At 37.5% G+C, this 18,345-nt stretch overlaps 1 protein-coding gene across 1 annotated transcript; it reads right to left on the bottom strand.

Moving 5' to 3' along the window:
- Nucleotides 1–328: 328 nt before the first annotated feature.
- Nucleotides 329–17,058, bottom strand: LOC111614573. The gene is made up of 31 exons (XM_023355944.1): nucleotides 17,012–17,058; nucleotides 16,380–16,443; nucleotides 16,038–16,126; nucleotides 15,633–15,949; nucleotides 15,442–15,549; nucleotides 14,713–14,991; nucleotides 10,362–10,559; nucleotides 9,728–9,902; nucleotides 9,531–9,656; nucleotides 9,281–9,468; nucleotides 8,898–9,203; nucleotides 8,664–8,831; nucleotides 7,350–7,609; nucleotides 7,030–7,285; nucleotides 6,671–6,959; nucleotides 6,428–6,603; nucleotides 6,104–6,345; nucleotides 5,950–6,040; nucleotides 5,726–5,875; nucleotides 5,300–5,594; nucleotides 5,003–5,231; nucleotides 2,560–2,734; nucleotides 2,276–2,492; nucleotides 1,716–1,850; nucleotides 1,475–1,647; nucleotides 1,240–1,408; nucleotides 1,140–1,181; nucleotides 988–1,066; nucleotides 792–838; nucleotides 493–723; nucleotides 329–420 (listed from the first exon to the last, which is right to left on the bottom strand). Exons 1-31 carry the CDS (start codon nucleotides 17,049–17,051, stop codon nucleotides 329–331), a joined length of 5,406 nt encoding a protein of 1,801 aa, XP_023211712.1. The 5' UTR covers nucleotides 17,052–17,058.
- Between the last annotated feature and the right edge of the window lie 1,287 nt (nucleotides 17,059–18,345).

Genomic DNA, 18,345 nt, shown 5'->3' with positions numbered 1-18,345 from the left:
AATTGGCGTTATTTGGAAATCAACAGAAAAGCAAAAATTCCATTAAAAAAATAAAGCGCGCGAGCGATATCCGTTGCGCCACGGAAAAGAATTGCTAACGGATTGGCGGTTCAATACCATCTTCCATAAAGTTTCTTATTGATTCCCGACTCCCTGTACAATTAACCGCGATATTTTCGGTTTTGTTTTAACATTCCTTAATATTTAATGAATTATGGGCGACATTACCGTAATAAATATGTTTCAAATTTATTGAATTTAAAAATATTAATTGCGCTTTTGCTAACGTTCATTGTACCGTAGATGGGATGGCGAAAGAAATAATGAATTAAAGCATCATCCACATTTTTAATTCGTCTAAACAGCAAGAGTCCCATTTCGTTAATTCGACACCGTCTTTACGCAATCCGTAAACGTCGACTGTAAATAAATTAATTACGTTTCTTTAAACCATGGAAATATTTGAACCGACTTAGAATTTAATTTATATACCGGTCCATTCTCCAACGGCGATTTCTCCGAGTTGCTCCTGGCAAAGTCCCGGAATTACCTTTGGTTTTTCAAACGTGCTCTTGGTTTCGATATCCTTAAAATCGCTTTCCTTCACTAGGATCCACGTACCGTTCTTCAATCCGATATAACTCCAGTTTCTTTTATCCGCGGCGTACGTAATCCCCGTCTCCTTATCGCATCCGACAACCTTTCCGATGTTTCTCTGCACCACTAAATAATATCGTCACAGATTTTCGCGCGGATTCAATTAATATTTCGTTTTAAAAATGCCGACTTACCGTTCCATCGTTTACCGTCGTCCAGAGTGTAATAACACTTATTTCCACTGAAATAAATTTAAACATTTAACAGTATTTAAATCTAAACGGACTTTGAACGGGATCAAAAAATAAATAAAATCAATTGGGATGACAAAATATAAAATGTTTGTACTGAATAAGTTTTCCTATTATTAATGAATAAAATTGTTCGCACCTGGGATGGTTCGTACACGTATCGCAAAAATACATTTCTTCGTCTTTACATCCTCCAACCAGGTGTCGACCCGTATTGGCTAAAAGTCGATGATTCGGATGAGTTCCAGATTAATATAATAATAACTAAGAATAAGCGATTTTAACAAATACCTGGATCGTCGGAATACCACGTGGAGTCGGAATTACACTCGGCTGTAAAAGTTTTTCTTAGATAACAAGAGTAATTTTTAAAAAATTGTTAAAACCTTACCTCCCTTGGCTTTATCCACCGGGCATCCGTATAATTCCATTCTAACTCCGATATAATTGCTTAAGTCGTCGGGATCATTGTTTTGTAAGATTACTAATTGGAAAAACCTGCACGTTACGGGTTTAACGAGTCTCGTTTCCGATAGATTCTCTCGGAAATTTGTGGTAGCCTGCGGAAGAGAATTCTTCGAACAAACGAAATATATAAAAGACTTTAACTGGAAGAGTAAATTTACTTGAACCGCTAGTGTCCAATCGACTCCCGTCATTCCACACAAAAGTTTAAATTCGGTTACGTAACGCATTCCTTGGATTTTCTGAAGAACGACTTTCACCACTCTGACCGTACGCAAGAAGTCAATTTGCAAATAGTCGTTACAGAATCCCGATCTAACCGGCGGCGCCCAAACTGAATGTGCCATTAAAATAAATACAAATAAAATAATTTTAAAAACATTCTTACGGAAATAAGCCTACCCTTTCCACTATCTTCTCCTTGGCCGATAATCCTAGCGAAATGTGCCGCGTAATCTTTACTGGCTGCCGCGGATGCCGTTAACTGGCAATCGTCGACGACGGTCGGATCATCGATTCCTAATTTTTCTCCGCACTCTGTTGGAAAATGTCATTTTGTAAATGGTGTGCCAATGCATTTTCGTAAGTTTAATTGCGCGGGATTTCGAAAGATTATCAAAACTGTGTGGTAAGACACGGATAAAAACGAAGAGAAGAGATTAAAGGAGGTCTAGAATGGGAGAAGAAGGAGGAATGTCCGTGAAAAGATTTAGGGAAGTCTAACAAAATGGAAATACAGTCAAACCTCCGGTTTTCGAACAACGTTTAGGAACGAATTAAGTTGGAAAACCGAGGTTTGACCGTAACAGTAATATAATTATCATTTGATAAGAAAATCTAATAAAGAATAACAGGTTATTTTTATGAAATTTTTGAGTCGGGGAGAATTCATTTTATAAGAAAGAAATAATTATATTTGCTTATATTTTGATAGGTACTAAGAATTTTCAATGGATACAAACCGGGGCAACATATTTCGTAATGAAGATGGCTCATTTCGGCGCAGTAAAATAATTTATCCTCTTGTGGATTTTGAACGGGTGTAGAACGAAGAGTTTGCCTGCATAATACTCGATAGGGCGCGGTAACGTTATTGCCACACGCGGACGATTTCTGAAAACAATCTACTTTAACAGTAAATTCCACTCGGGCTACTTCGCAGAATGCCAAGCTACCAAACTATAAATAAAAATTCCTATTATTTCGTGTCCGTTTAATGTTAAATGTCGGAGTAAAAAATTCTTACCGATATTCTTATGCCTCCGGATTGATTATTGAACGTTGGTTGTTCTTTAACGTTCCAACTCGTTACCGAATCCAATATTAAAAATGGCGGTGTATGCAAATCTACCACGACTTCGATTGGTTCTGCCCTGGATTCGTTGCTGTGCTGGACGGAAACTTTCAACACAATATTATCTCTAAGAGTAAAATATTATATAATGTCATTTAATAAATAGTGATTAACTATTTATTAATATAAACATCAATTTTGTTTTGGAAACGCTTCGAAGATAACTGCGTGAAAAATTAAACTCGATGGCTATAGTATTAGAACATACGATAATATAGTCTATGCCAGGGGTGGCCAACCTGCGGCTCGCGAGCCACACGCTGCTCTTTGAAGGATTATTTGTGGCTCTCGATAGATGTACCCGAGTTCCCTTTTCATTTTTGTGTCATTATATTTTAAAAAATTATTATCGTTCCGTATGTGTTTCAAAATGTCTTTTAAATTACTACTAAGTGCAACGTTGTAACAAATTTCATTTCCGTCCAAGTTAAGAATGATACGACTCATCGAAAACTGCGCCAACGAACATAAACAGTGGAGTAATCGTCCGTTATCGACCGACTCCAGACAGATTTTGAATTTGTAAACTGTCATTACAACGGACAGTTGACATTGTGCACTGGAGGAAACAATTTGTATCACTCTTGCTACGGATATAATTTGTAATCTGGAATTTTTTGCATACCTTTTTAATACGTATTTAATTGCGGCTGGCGAAAAATTTCAAATTTTGAAAAATGGCTCGGACTATCGAGGAGCTTGGCCACCCTGGGTCTATAGGGATAAAGGCCATGCGAATTGATATAGGGGAAGGCCGTAATTAAAGTTTCGGGGCACCCCGTAGCCGTAACCGATAAGCGGATTGATGTCAAAACTCGTATTCGGACTATGCAAGAGATGCGGAAGAGGATTTTGCAAGAAAATTAATTGAAAAACTTCTGCTAGGATGCGCTTTATAGGAAATTACTCGAAACAAAACACGGATCAACTTTAATGTGACATTTTAATCCATTGTACAAATAAAGTCAGCGAACATAACGACACATATGGCACTGCGAGTAAGAAAGCTGTAAAACACGTTGAATATACCGATCGTGGCCTTCAAATTTTACGCGTGAACAAAGGGGCGCACGCGTCAGTAAGCAGCCTCTGTAGAAATGTCTTTTGTGGCTTTTCACGCGTTTCCCCGTAAAATACCCCTAGAGAAGTTCTTAAACTAATTTTTTTTTCAAAATACTTTGTGGCATCCTTTTACAGTCTGCGTACAAATTTCCGCGTCGATCCCTTAATGGTTATAGTTACAGAGTGCTCGTTTTTAAATAGGAAAATTTTATATATAAGTTATAAAGGATGCCCATAATTAATGTTATTATAAAGATTACTTTTAGCCCTTGGTATAATTAAATTAAATATAATATCTACTAATGTGAAATAGATATTACATTTAATTTAGTTATTATATATATAAAGTGATATCGATACGCGTGTAGTATTACGGATTGGCTTATAAATGATCGTACGCGAGAAGATTAATGTAATTTATATCATTCTTTCGATGCGTGATCCCGTGTGTGATATTTACAACTCGATTCTTAAATATCAACTATAACGATGGTAATTTAAATATATTGTGATGTAGAAGTACATATAAATTAAAATAAAAGCTATCATTCGTAGGACCCAAAAAGTTAACAACCATAAAGTCTATAGACACACCGAGTGACGTCGTCTCAACCACGTTCATTTCCCAGATAGACCTGGCAGCGATTTGCGCTTCGGAAACCTAGAAAGAAACACGACCTCAAATATTAGTAGACCGTTGGTTAAAACGAAAATTTCGTTCTTTATACGAACTTATCCTTTAACTTTTTTACTTATTTTTGAATGAGCCTCGATAGTTTTGACGAATTATAACTTGTATAAAACACAAAGGCGCAACAAAATTTTCGTTTTAACCAACGGTCTACTAATATTTGAGGTGGCTTTTCTTTCTAGGTTTCTGCCACGTGTCTCCGAAGTGCGAATCGCTGCCAGGCGTATCTTGAAAACGAACGGCAACGTTTTGTCCGAATACGCTTAGGCGGGGCTACAAAACGATTTTTAGCTCAGTGCGCCTAGGCCAACAACAAAACGTCTACCAGGCAACATACCGTACAATGGCAGCGTACTTTACGAAAACGATGCAAAATGAGTTCCTCGTTGCTTATCGTAAAAAATATATCGCTTTAACAAATTAAATTAAAAATTCGTAGATAGATGGATTCATTCAATCCGTACGGTTAACAGACCTTCGGGCTTCTGTTAGGGAAGTCCGAAAGTCTGTTTTTAACATTTCACTGGTAAAACTCAATGGTACGTTATCGAAGGAAACAAAAATATGTACGAAGGGACATACCCGCAATCTCCACCGCTTTTCGCTACATCGACCATCAAATTGGCCGTTTCTTTGCCGTCTCTTTCTACAAGAAATGTCTGTTCTAGCTCGTTACTTTCGCCGTTAATTGTTACCGAAATAGAGATTTTCTGTTCCGATTCGTGTTCGGCCGTAACGTGATCTGTCAATTCAACCGATATATTAAAGTTGACTCGGTCGTCTTCTTCAATTTTATCCGTTAGAATGATATCTAGAAGATACGACTCGATTAAGAATTTATATTATTCCAAATAAGAATTAAATATATCAAAAGCTCACCCGTGTTGCCCAAATATCCTATATCCGCTTCGATTGTGTTATTTTGGCAAGTGGGAGCTTCGGAGCTTAACGCGTAATCTTCTCGAATATTTGAGCACGGTATATTCCTTCCCGCAGATGCAAAGTGCAAACCGTGAAAAACAAAAATGGGTCTACCGTCCGAAATTGGAGATTTTACTCTTATCGTAATCTTCTGTATATAGTTGGGTTCTATCTTTATTTTGAATGGTACCAAAGTTTTCTCTCTTACTCTAATTGGAATGCTTTCTTCCAATAATTCCACCTCTATATTATCCTGAAAAATAATTTTACCTCTTTCTAACCCAATTATCCATGGCAAATGCCCGACGACTTGTGGATTGCATTCGAATTAAGTAGATGTGGTAGAAAAATGTGCGATTGCATTCGAATTAAGTATTTACTTACCGGAGCATCGTAACTTTTCTCTTCAATAAATTTTGCATTTAATACAGGCAAATCATCGATTGTTCTTTGCCCAATATTAAATTTTACTTTTATATTAATTTCATCTTTTTCGATATAATCCGTGGGATATATTGCGGCCTTCAATTGTATCTAAATTTTCAAAAATCAATTTAAAATATATTATTTGCGATAATCACGTACGTAATTTTTTGAATACAGCTTACTAAATTTGCAGAATTATTCTCTCGATCGATGTAAGAATTGCATACGGTCCGAAGACTTATGAGAGCAACTTCGTCCGGTCCACAATCTTCACTGTTTTAATAAAAAGTTTTTATTTAAAAATATATTTTACTCTAAAAAGTCACCGGAACTTACCACGGAGAGATTGTCTTCAGTGTTTCTGGCTTAAAACAAGGGTAATTTGCACCAAAATACGCCACTCCGGCCGAACAGACTCGAAATTTGCGATTCTCGTGATCGGGATTTATTATGGTAACGTGCAAATCGGCAGCGCAGAATTCCGGAAGCTCTATATCTAGAATTACAAACATGGGTGCATCCACGGCAACTTCGTTTCCGGGATTTAATGTTAAATTTAAAGTTTTTTCGTCTTCACACTGCAAACGAGTTAGCGTAAACGACAATTATTAAATAATTTTGAAAATTTTAAACCTCGGTTTTGAATTTATTTTATTTTACCATTTCTGGAATAGCAGTTTCATCTACGGGGATAATTAATTCGTCAGATTTTTTATCGATTCCGTAATCGACTTCCCACTGAAGCTTTTGGTCGTCTGTTGCATCCTGCGATACTAGTACAATAGCAATAACCTGCAATTCGTTATCGAATGACGATTGGTCCGAATCGGGACTTCCTGTAATGGGATATAGTATTAATATTAATTAATGAAACACGTTGCTTTACCTAAAACATCCTAACACCTGTGTTTGATAAGGCTTTCAATTCAATTATTGCCCTCCGCACTCCTTTTCTATCATCTTCGTAAGGTTGGTATTTTGCAGGAGTCTCGGGGTCTACACACGGCAAATGCTTTCCCGTACCATTAATTCGAAGAACACACACATTACTCGTTTCTGTCAAAGCTGTCACTTTGATTACAAATCTACCGATCGAATCGGGGGCAGAATTTATATTTATCAATATTTGCAACGGATAACCGGCAGCTATGGTTTCTGTCAATGGTTTAACGGTTATAATTGGTTCCTTGTCCTAAAATTCGTCGAAATAGCATTAATTTTCAATAGTAATATAATTTATTCAACAGTATTTTAAACGTCACCTCTTTAATAACGATATCTTCTCCAGAAAACGTATATTTAATTTCAGACGCCCACATTGATTTCGAGCCAATAGTCAATCCAATTGCTAATTCGTATTTAGTTTCATCCACTGGTTCGGAACATTCTGGTATCGAAGCAACAACTTTAATAATAAAACGGTTTTTCTCGTCTTCTTCTTCCCTGTTTATGGCTCCGACATCTCCTAATTTTAATACAACTCTGTTGCTTTTTAAACACGCCGCTTCCGAAGGATTTCTTAAATGGAAATAATGACATATTTTATTCCATTTACGCAACGCATCGCCCCGAATATACTTACATTAAACTATATGTAGCGTTTTGATTGATATCGTCGATATGCGCCCTCGTGCAAGGAAGATGAGGTCCTACTTCCAGTACTTCACTCGTACAGATTTTAAGAATTGAATTTTCATCGGCCGCACCCTCGAATACTAAATCTCCGTAGCTAATTCCTGCCGAGACAGATACTTTGACAAGGAAAGCGATCGCTCCTTCGTCGTATAAAGTATCCCACGATACTGCATTGTCAACTACGACTGAAGGGACGGGAGGATCTGCCTGTAATCATAATGAGTTAATAATAATTATCAAATTTTTGTATATCAGGGAAAATCAATAATTATTTGCACCGCGTTTTCAAAATTTGAAGTAGCTACAGATTTTCTACAATAATACCCACCAAAGCCCGAGTGCAAAAAACTACCGAATATCGGTGGCACGACCGAGCGATCGAGGCGGCAGCCTACCGCTCCGGAGGACCCAGGTTCGGAACCGAACGGATCGCAATATCCCCAGGAATTTTCCGGATATGTCGGGCCCCGTCCCTCACCACCGGCTGCCTCATTGTGGGCCTGGCCAAACCCGTAATGGGTTTGCTAAAAAGAGGTTCTCTTGGTGCCCACAGGGCGGAAAGAGTTAAAAAATATATTGGTGGCAGGTTCGCGCCCCTCTAACTGACTGGCCACGCGGACTTGTTCGCCTGTATAAAACTAAAAAACGAATAGTTTTCCATAGAAAGTTCGCGTAGAAGGCACATCCGTGGTAGATTGTCCAAGTGTCGAGTTTCTTTATTTCATCAATTCAATCCTTACAAGAATATCATTTTGCAGCGTAACCCATTTTAGTCAATGCAAATGCCTAATCCGGCACGCCAAGCTCTCCTATACCTTCGAAAAAAATTCTGAGAAAAGGACCACTGTTTCCCCGCTTTCTTTATCTGTGGCAAATCGAATGAACAAAACAGTTAAGTTTTAAAAAAGCAGTTGTTTGTATTGTACGGATGCTCTACCACCGAGCTCGGTTCCTGGAAGGTTTCAACAGCGGCGGTGCAATGGTACAACACCAGACATTGTCTGTCAAATTGCAGGCACCTCACACTAATAAGCGCTGTATGTTATCGAGTCCTCTCTCGATAATATTTCATTTCTCAGCAAGTAAGAAGCCTTTCGAAAGATTTTTATGAAGACATAAAAATATCTGTTTGAATGAATATTAAAAAGCGGAAACTGCGTTGAAAATTCATGTTTTTTGTAATAAATTTTAAAATTACATCGCGGATAATTATTGATTCACCCCGAAAGAGTTTACTTTCGAAAAGAAAGAAAACACATACAGGTCCTTTAATGACCAAATTCCCAACTGAAAATGATTCAAATCCGTTTGCAGTTTCGACCAAAATATCCGGTTTTAGTTTTGTTCCAGACGTCGATTTATCGTGCGTCGCTACTTTCATCACAATTTCTACAAGTACCAGGGAATCGTTGTATTTTCCAGGATTTCTCTTTAAAAAATATCACAAATATAATACAAATAAAAACTAATATAATGCTGTAAAAAGTACAAATACCTGATCAACAATATATATTCTGTGTAATGTAAACAAATACGTTTTCTCTTCAATATTTTCCGACGGAACATCGACGTCACAAGGCACATAAGGGATATTAAAAGTGTAATCTGCCCTAACGAATCTAGCCGCACACGGCTCCAACTGTTCTTTGTCGTCCTCTTTCGGCACAACTACTTTAATCCTGCAATTAAAATATCCTCCCAAATCTTCCACGTACATATAATTAAGAATCGATACCAAACTTCCAGGCGAAACATCTCGATCTTCACTTTCAGAAATTTCAACATCTTTAGGATATATTATCTAAAAAGTTAATTTAAAAATTGAAAATTATTACTTAAAATATATTTAACCCCATATAATTTAAAATAATTATTTACTGGAGCATCTTCTTCCCTTTCTTTAATTGTTACGTTAATTATCGAAGACCAAACTTTAGTTTCATCGAGTAAAATTCCCGCATTGATACCCACTTCTTTTCCTACATTGTTCGTATCATTAACGGCGTATATAGAGAACGTAAACGTAATCTTCCTATTATCATCCACCTGTTCTTCATCCGGAGGACCTAAAATGTAAAATTATTTATGTTATTTTGACAAAAATTGCTTTAAATATGCGGGTACTCACCAGTATTAGTAATCACTCCGAGTCTCAATCGAGCTTCGGTGTTCAAACACGTTTTATTGTCACTCTCGTAGGTCGCATTATAATAATATATATCTCGAGGTATACAATCGAAGTATTCCCCAAATTCTGTAGGATTTTTTAAATTATTAATTCAAATCTCTTAACAAAATTGATAAATTTACCAGAGTTAAACGTACCTTTAACTCCTAAATGACCAATTGACAAGACTCGATCGTTATCAACCCACACAATAACGGTAACTACGGTCGATCGCGATACGATTGTAGCATCAATAGTATATACGTTCCCTTTATCTACGTTTATATCCGTTGATCCGTCGACGATAACTTTAATTCCCGGAGAATCTTCAGGCTAGAAAGTTTGTAAAACCATTTTATGTATTATCTGTAATAAAAGCATCGGGGAGTTAATGAGAAAATCTGGCGATCGCGATTAATCCTTAAGAGAAAAGTAGAATAGATAATTAATTGGTTAACGCAAAGCCTGGTTACGTCGCGGGTTACGATTACGCCCATTTGCAGGGGGCTCGACAGCGAAAGCATCGGGAATACGCGAGGAGCACGTACGGGTGGGGAAAGGTAGCGGACATTACGGGTTAGAGTGGGACGGTACGGAAAGCGTGGGTAAAGGACAACACGATGGACGGGAACTATAGACAAAAGACGGCAAAAACGAGAAAGGGCCAGCGATTGTCTGGAACTTAGGCAAATCGGTGGTCTCCGCGCACCGTTTAAACCTAAAATTTGATGTCGGTTCACGAGATACAATTTGCACCAGGTCTCCCTATAACCGCGCGAATTTCTTACTTACCGACTTATTTGGAGTAACGGAATGTTGAGAAAGCCAAACGTAATTTTCCTTATTAAACTCGGCACCCGTCGTGACGTAATGTTCTACCTCGTACGTCGTGTCCGGATTGGCCACCGGAGTGACGAAAAATTCCACCACGATTTGACTTTCGGGACCTTTATTCGTTATTTCGCCGAACTCGACTATCACGCGATCGGCCTGGAAAAAACGGGAGCAAATTCATTTTATACAAAAGATTAATAAGGCAATAATAAAATATTTATAAGCTAGTTTATAAATTATATTAAGAATTACGTCTTAAGATAATATAGATGCGAAGAAAAATCTTCTGTTATAACAATTTATCCGACAGTCAATATCGTTTTCTTTGGTTTTTTACCCGTATTTCGCTTCGAAGAAAAACTCTTAACAAAAGGCATTTGACTGTCGTCTAATTAAATTGTCGCAACTTTTTTACATTTCACACGCTTTCGTCTGGATCGAGATTGTTTTTTGAATCGTTAATTAATTTTAATTTAATAATTAATTTTTAGTAAAATCGTTATAAAAAGTTTTAAGTGGCACAAGTTTAGACTTTTGTTATTCCGGATACGCAGCCGTAACTAGCCCTTCCCGTGCCCCGTGCGAGAATTCGCATTTAGGCCCCTTAATTTATTGGGTTTTGGGAAAATAATAAAACAAATACATTACAATAGGTTTTAAATAAGATTTATTTTAATTGAATTTTTCTGGCTTTCATTTCGGCAAATTCATTAATTACACCATCGTAATTAACATTTTTAACCACATTGTATTCTATCGAAATAATAGAAATATTGGACAATCGTTCTCGTCCGATAGTCGATCTTAAATAATCTTTTATTAATTTTAACTGGCTAAAACTTCTCTGGCGCGAAGCAGTAGAGACGGGAAGAGTTAGAAATATTGGCGGAGCGACATCGATATTTGGGTAAGACTCGCTTAAACCGAAATCGCCAAGAGCCTGCGGTTTCTATATTTTGTAGTCTATAAGAGTCCTTACTTCGAAATTAAAACTTTCAATTTCCCTTGCGAATTCCTACTTTTTAAATCTTTGCTATATTTAATAGCGAGATCCGCAGCCGAATTTTTTAAATCGGCAAACTCGTGCATTGTAAAGCCACAGCGAAAGCAAAAATCGTCACGGACAGTTTTCATTTTTTCATAACGCCCATTTATTTGACACAATACAGTGTCGAGAACGCTATAAATTTGTATTTTAAACAATTTTTCGGGTGTCGAGTTACTTCCTTCGTCTGGTGTTTTATCCATTTCCATTAAGTTTTTTTTTTTCGTTTATTAAGAGATCCCTTTTCTAAACTTTTTGGTTTGTTTTAAGAATATGGTCAATAATAGTGTGAGAAATCAAACTGGCTTTTGGAAATTATAAAGACTTAATTTTATATTATAAAATTTCTTTCGTCATTATTTCCCTTATTTCTTTCGTTTTCATCCCTTTGCCCGGGGAATGGACCTTTTGACCCCTCCGTGTACCGCGTCGTTTCGAAAGGTGACCTCCTAGACGGGCCAAGTCGTCGAAAAACGACCGAGGAAGATCTCCCCTCTTTCCGGGGGATCGCTCGATTCTAAGGTATCCGCAGTGTTCGAGTAAATAACCAATTAGCAACAACAGACATACGTTACTGTATAGAGGGTGAACTAAAAGGTCACCCGCGAGAGTAGACCGTACGGTGAGAAACTATATCGCGTTACCCAGGATGGCCAGTTATGCTGACTGGTCAACTGGGCTGACGACGATGGTCATAACTTCGTCACCCACGACGGCAGAGACGGTAATAAATCTGAAGAACTGTCAAATTCGAGTAAACGACGTACTCTGCAAAGACAATTACGTCAAAAAAGTCCCAGATATTTCCCACGCTAATCGGGTATAAAAGGGGATGGCTCCCGTCTCCGGGCGATGGCCGGGACCGAAACCCTCCAGCCTTCTCTACCTTTGGGAACTTGGCAGTTTCTGATGGCCACCGCAAACCGGGTAAAGACTTAGAAAATGTTTAGTTCCCTCTCTCTCGGTTTAGCAGGGACTTGGAAAATATTCGCTTCTACCTCGGTTTAGGCTTTTTCTCGGTTTTAGATTAGTTATTAGAAAACTCAGGGGTAGCGGACCTTCGACGGTTCCGAACGACATCGGCCGTCTAATATTGTCGCCACCCGGATATATTATTAATATCATTATTGCTATTTTTCTTTTGTTTCAGTTTAGAACGTAACTGCATGTATTTGTACCATTTGTTATAAATTAAATATGTTATTCTTAATTTTAATATTGTGTCTCCTTTGAGTACGACCGACACCTCGTCAGACTTCGCTACCCCTCCCACTGGCTTAACCATCGCCATCCCCGACAACGAAGCCGATAAGCGGGGAGAAGCTCGCGGCTATACTCCCTCGGTTCACAATACATCTGTTAATATTGTTGGCCATAAAGCTATATCATTTATTACTTCCATGTATCTATATATATCGAAGCGTTTTTCAGTAGCACTTTAAAGACTGCGGGAGCCCCTTGGGGGCCCTTCGCGCCCGCATAGTTCGCTTACCGCTTAATCCGCCGTTCGGGTATACACCATATAAATTTCTGCACGCCTTTTACAACCTCGAGACTAAGATTTTATTCGGGAGTTACCGCTTTCAATTTAGTAATTTAAAAAAATCCTCTGGCAGATTTATTTTTGTTACGAAATGTTACCTTTACAGATTTCTAGCTGCGCACACTGCAGAAAAATCTAGAAATACAGTTTGTATATCGTAATAATAATAGTAGTTGCCAGAAAGCTCTATAAAGTAGAGAAAAATCTGTAATTTTGGAAACTATAAACATAAATTTAAATTTCTCAAAAAATATCAAAAGTCGCTACTTTTGGCTGATTTGTCCGAGGTCTCTCGCTTCGTCCCTCTAAGGGTGCGATTATGCAGACGCGAATTTAGAGCCAGCGATTTACTTTTCGCAAAGGAAAACCATGCACAAACGCGAAGCGAGAAATAACGCTGGCGAGAGCGAATTTCTGGTTCTCGCACATATCTGACAGGTTTTGATATTTATCGCTTCTCGCCACATATTCTCGCTCGCTCAGAAAATTCGCTCTCTCGCCTCTGCATAGTCGCACCCTAAAGGTCGCCACGGTTGGGAACACCGGTGAGCGGACATCTAGGGTCGAAGTAAGGCGAAATGTAATGGCCAAACCGAGCTGTAGAAAGGCGGAAATATCAGAACGAGCGCGGGTGTCGGATAGACCATTTCCGGCCGACCTTTCCCTCCACCGGCACGGAGCTTGGTTTACACCCGGAGACGGGTGGGAGACCAATTACAAAGCGCGGAAGAAAAGTCTGTCCAATTAGCTTATAAAAACTCCGACGTCGGTGGACAGAAGGTGGCCTCCTCTAATCTACCCGCGGCGTTCGTTCACTCTCCGCTCGTCGTACGTCCGTTCGTCCTTTTTTATTGCGCCGTTTCTCCCGATTACCAACGTTAAAACGTCGTCGCCCCGGGGCCCCGTCGGCGTTGGACCGGAAAGAAAGGAAAGGAACTTCCGAAAACAACTGGCGGAGCTCCGAATCTTGAGAATTTTATGTAAGAGTATTCGTCGAAAATAAACGGTTTCTTGGCCAAACACTCGTCTTTTCCGCCTCCTCAAAACCCCCACCCGCGTACGAATAGACTTTAAGCCGTCCCCACGGTAGGGAATAAACTTTCCCCCCCCGAATCGGCGAACTTACGGCGGTGTCCGAGAAGTGGGATTTTAAGTCCTCGGTCTCCACCGGGTCGGCCAGCTTAGGCGTAACCTAAAACTCAGGCAGTTTTAGGTTACGCCAAGCCTCGTCGAGTCCTTTAATATAAGATGTATATGGTATAGATTAAATTTATATAAGGCCACATTTGTAGGTAAGGCGAACGAGCCGCGGCTTAGCGCCTGGTATTACGAGTCTATATATGTTTTGGCTTCATATTTTTTACACGCCTTTAGTGGGGGGAAAGACTTTCTATAAATTAGGACCGCGGCCAGTCTAAATCTAGTCCCGTATAAACCTCTGGTACGATACTCGATATTGCTAAAACCTTAGTTAAACGTTCAACGTTTTAATTGATTTTGTATTAATTAATAACGTTAAGTGGGAATTGTCGAAAACTGAAGAGTTATCGATAAGAATGTATTTAGGAGCGTAGTTGAAGGATTGAACACAATATAAGCAATCTTCGGATACTTAGGTTGAAAGAAGAAATAATAGAGACTGTTTTCGGAACTTGTAAAAGCTGGATTAACCGGAAATTTAAATAGGAGAACTTAACCGATATTTATGTAGAGAAACTCACCACTGTTATATCATTCCAAATCGTCTTGACTCGTGGTTCTCCCGTCGAATACGTAATGGAACTGCTAGCAGTCGTCACCGCAACGCCGCATATTGCTAATGTCGGTACGTAGCTGTCGTTACACACTTGTTTCGTAAATATTTCTGCGGTAACGTCTAATCCCGAAACTGTCGGGACAGTCGCAATTAATTCGAAACTGACCATTTCGCCCACCTTCAATTTTGTTTCGTCTCCGTCTTTCTTTTTTAATTCGAAATAATTTCCAGACCCAGACTGGTCCTAAAAACACAAAATATTCGTAATTTAAACTCAAAATCAATTATTTTATCGCTAACCGGAGGACGTGCCCGGGAAAGCGATAAGAGCCAACGTTAAAACCAATTCCGTATTAAACGTTCGGTTATTAGGCCTATAGCCTACTATCGTTATTACCGGGTGTCGAGGGGACGAAATCGGGGGAAAGACTGGAGTGTCCGGGTTTCGTGTTAGACTATATTTTTCATTAGGTCTTCGAGAGTGCCTACGGACAATTTGGTCGAGATCGGTCAAAGGGTTTGGCAAGTAAAGGGGGTGAGACGTCGAGGTTTTACAGCCTATATTTTCCGCGGGGTTGGCGGAGTAAATATAAAATACTTTGCATAGGTCAGTCAAAAGATTTACAAGTTTATAGACGAGAGACGGGTAGGCACTCTATTTGATATATTTTATATACATTTATACAGTAAATACCTGTCTTTTTTCTCTGCGAAGCGGAGTATAGCGCGCATTCGACGACACATTTTTATGAATTTCTCTGGTTTTATTGGAAGTTATACCCGTTTTTACGTAAAATTTTACCTGTAAAATATGAAAAAATTTTATAAATTATTTAAAATTTAATAATGTTTTTATTATAAAATTAGAAAGATTCTTCGTTTAACCTCGATCGAACTGTTGTGCTTTTCGTCGTAGTTTACACCCTTGGCTTTAATATATATAGTGTAAACATCGACTGATAGAAGACCATTGGGATCTTTAATAAACACTTCTCCAGTTATACTGTTTATAGTAAAATAATTTTTTATATCAAATAAGTAATATCGAATGGTCGAACAGTCACATTTTGTCGAATTTCTTCCACACGTGCTGACAAAATCCTCATCGATGGCTTTAGCGCGATACACCGCCTCTAACAACTTACGTTGGTCGATATATACGACATCGTTGGGATGCGTAAAGAGTGGAGGGTGTTTATCCTCTAAAACGATAAAAAACTGGCTTTATCGCCTGGCGTTTTATTAAATTTAAAAAGTAAACATATACGCGTGTAAAAGCGAATCATTTACCGTAAATATCGCAGCTGTCGCCCTGGTAACACGCCTCGCATATACAGTGTCCCATAACATCGCAGTTTCCGTGGTAACAGGGTATCGATCTAGTTAAAATGCGAAAGTATTTAAATAAATGGTATTTATAAAGTTTTAAACTTTAAAAAGCCCGTAAGATATAGCTTAAAACACGATAAAAACACGTTACTTATCAAGAAAATGTAAATATTGGCAAATTCAAATGTATACATTTAAATTGAGTAAAATAAACCTTCCGAAAAGAGGTAACCGTTATTTAAAAGTTTCATTTGGATTAAAATTCTGGCTTAAAACTCGAAAAGAATAAAAAAATTGAATTACCTTTGGCAAAATTCTTCCGGACAATCGTCGCCGTATTTTGTACAAAATTTAACACAAACACTTACTAAAACGAATGAAAATAATTGGTAAGTTGGTCGATATTTTTAATAATAAAAGCTATTGATTTTCTTTGGCGGTAATAAACAGAAATACTAAAATATATTGCTTTTTAAGCCTATAAATATACCTAAACTCCGTTTATCTTCACTTTATGCCGTAAATTTACGTAAATTTTACCATTTAATACTTAAAATTTATTTTAAAAATCTATATAAATTAATTTACGGTAAAAGATTAAATAAATTTTATTTAAAATGATATTAAGTGTCCGCTCGTAACTCTAAAACTGCTCTAAATAGTTTATACAATTTAATAATAAAACTTTAAAAATTTTAAATATAATATATTCGAGTCATTAGGTAAATAAATTGTATTATAATTACATTTTTAACCGTAAAAAATTTACCTAATTATTTGGTACGTTCGTTTGTCTACGCGTGTTCAATTTACCTCAAAAATCTTTGTTAGAATTGAAATCTTTTAGAATATTAAGAAGAGAGTACAATAAATTGAAAAGGACCTAAACGAAATTTTGGGAGGAAAAAATTTGTATTTAAAATTTGATAAAATACCTTTGAAGAAAACGACGATAAGGATTACAGTTTTTTCCATCGTTTCGTTCGTGTCGTACATTGGAAAATAAATATTAACAAAGAGCGGAAATGTTTATACATTTGTGTTGCTTAGTACCTTATTCCATGCGTGTCTAAATCATAGGTGCAAAAAACAAATAAATATTCAAATTCGTCTTCTACAATTACATCCAGACAATTTCAATTACGAAATATTTTGCCCGTCTTCCGTCATCAAATATTTTTTTATCACTGGATTGGATTGACGGATTTCTCGGGAGGACTTTAAATAAAAAACTGGCCCCTGTTTAGGAGTTAGAAGTGCACGATCGGTCCGTAGATTGAGTGTGAACCCGAGACTAACTACAAATACAGTATTCGGAGATTAATGAAAAAGGCCACGGTGGGCCTTTTTCGTTATCGTTATCAAACTTCTTATTAAATTATTCATCTGTACGTGCGTAAAACACGGAAAAACTTTTTTATTTAATAGAGTTATATGATGATTGTTTCCAAGAAATAGACCCGTTTCATCAAATGTTAACCACGAAGAACTATAGAATGAATATAAAGATTACTTATAAGTTGCGAAAATATGTAAGTCCTCTATTTAATGAGCCCATAAAACTTATCATTTAACGTTTATCATCGCGGATACACTTAAGGTTTTTCGGGGTTTCGTAGGTCGTGTTGACTTTAATAAACTTTGATCCAATTCTTTATTATAGACCGGGTATGTCAAACTCATTTAAACAACGGGCCATTAACGCCACCGATGAGATTCGGGCGGGCCACATCACATTTACAAATTTCCTTAAAATTATAATTCGAAGCCAGATGGGGCGATTAAAACGCATTACCAATTCGACTGGACAATATATAATTGCTATAGTTTTGCTTTTATTTAAACATTTATTTCATTTAATGTACATATTTATGCGAGATTCAGAGTTTAGTTAATTTTATAAAAGAAATTTATTCCTTACCTACGAAATCAAAATACACAGTCCGTGGGAATTTTAGAGGAGAAGGTGGTATTACGGAACCCCAATTACATTTTAGTGAATCGTAAACAAGGTATCATAACTACACCCACAGTTTTTGTGCGAAAAGTACCGGTAACTAGTAAACTAAATGTTCCTAATTGCATTTTTCGCTAGTGTAATTATAAGTATGGTTTTTGAAGGCTTTTGTACAAAAAGTCCGAAAGTAGGCTTAGAGAAAATCGGGTGGTAATATGGAACCTTACTGTATATTTTAAAAAAAATGCTTTAATGTAGCCAAAAAAATAGGAAAGGACAAAAAATGATAAATAATTACCAAATTATTTACTC

This window comes from Centruroides sculpturatus, unplaced genomic scaffold (assembly GCF_000671375.1).
Source record: "Centruroides sculpturatus isolate CEXI.00-Female unplaced genomic scaffold, Cexi_2.0 scaffold2243, whole genome shotgun sequence".
NCBI classification, from domain to species: Eukaryota; Metazoa; Arthropoda; class Arachnida; order Scorpiones; family Buthidae; genus Centruroides; species Centruroides sculpturatus.
This window is presented reverse-complemented; position numbering and strand designations above follow the sequence as displayed.

What these genes read in the sequence shown, in the direction of transcription:
- LOC111614573 (XM_023355944.1), bottom strand. Translation starts at nt 17,051, where the DNA reads ATGGAAAAAACTGTAATCCTTATCGTCGTTTTCTTCAAAG. An exon ending in AACGCTACATATAGTTTAAT is followed by an intron (nt 7,286 to 7,349) that starts GTAAGTATATTC and finishes TTTCCATTTAAG; the next exon opens with AAATCCTTCGGAAGCGGCGT. An exon ending in ATTGGACACTAGCGGTTCAA is followed by an intron (nt 1,409 to 1,474) that starts GTAAATTTACTC and finishes TCTCTTCCGCAG; the next exon opens with GCTACCACAAATTTCCGAGA.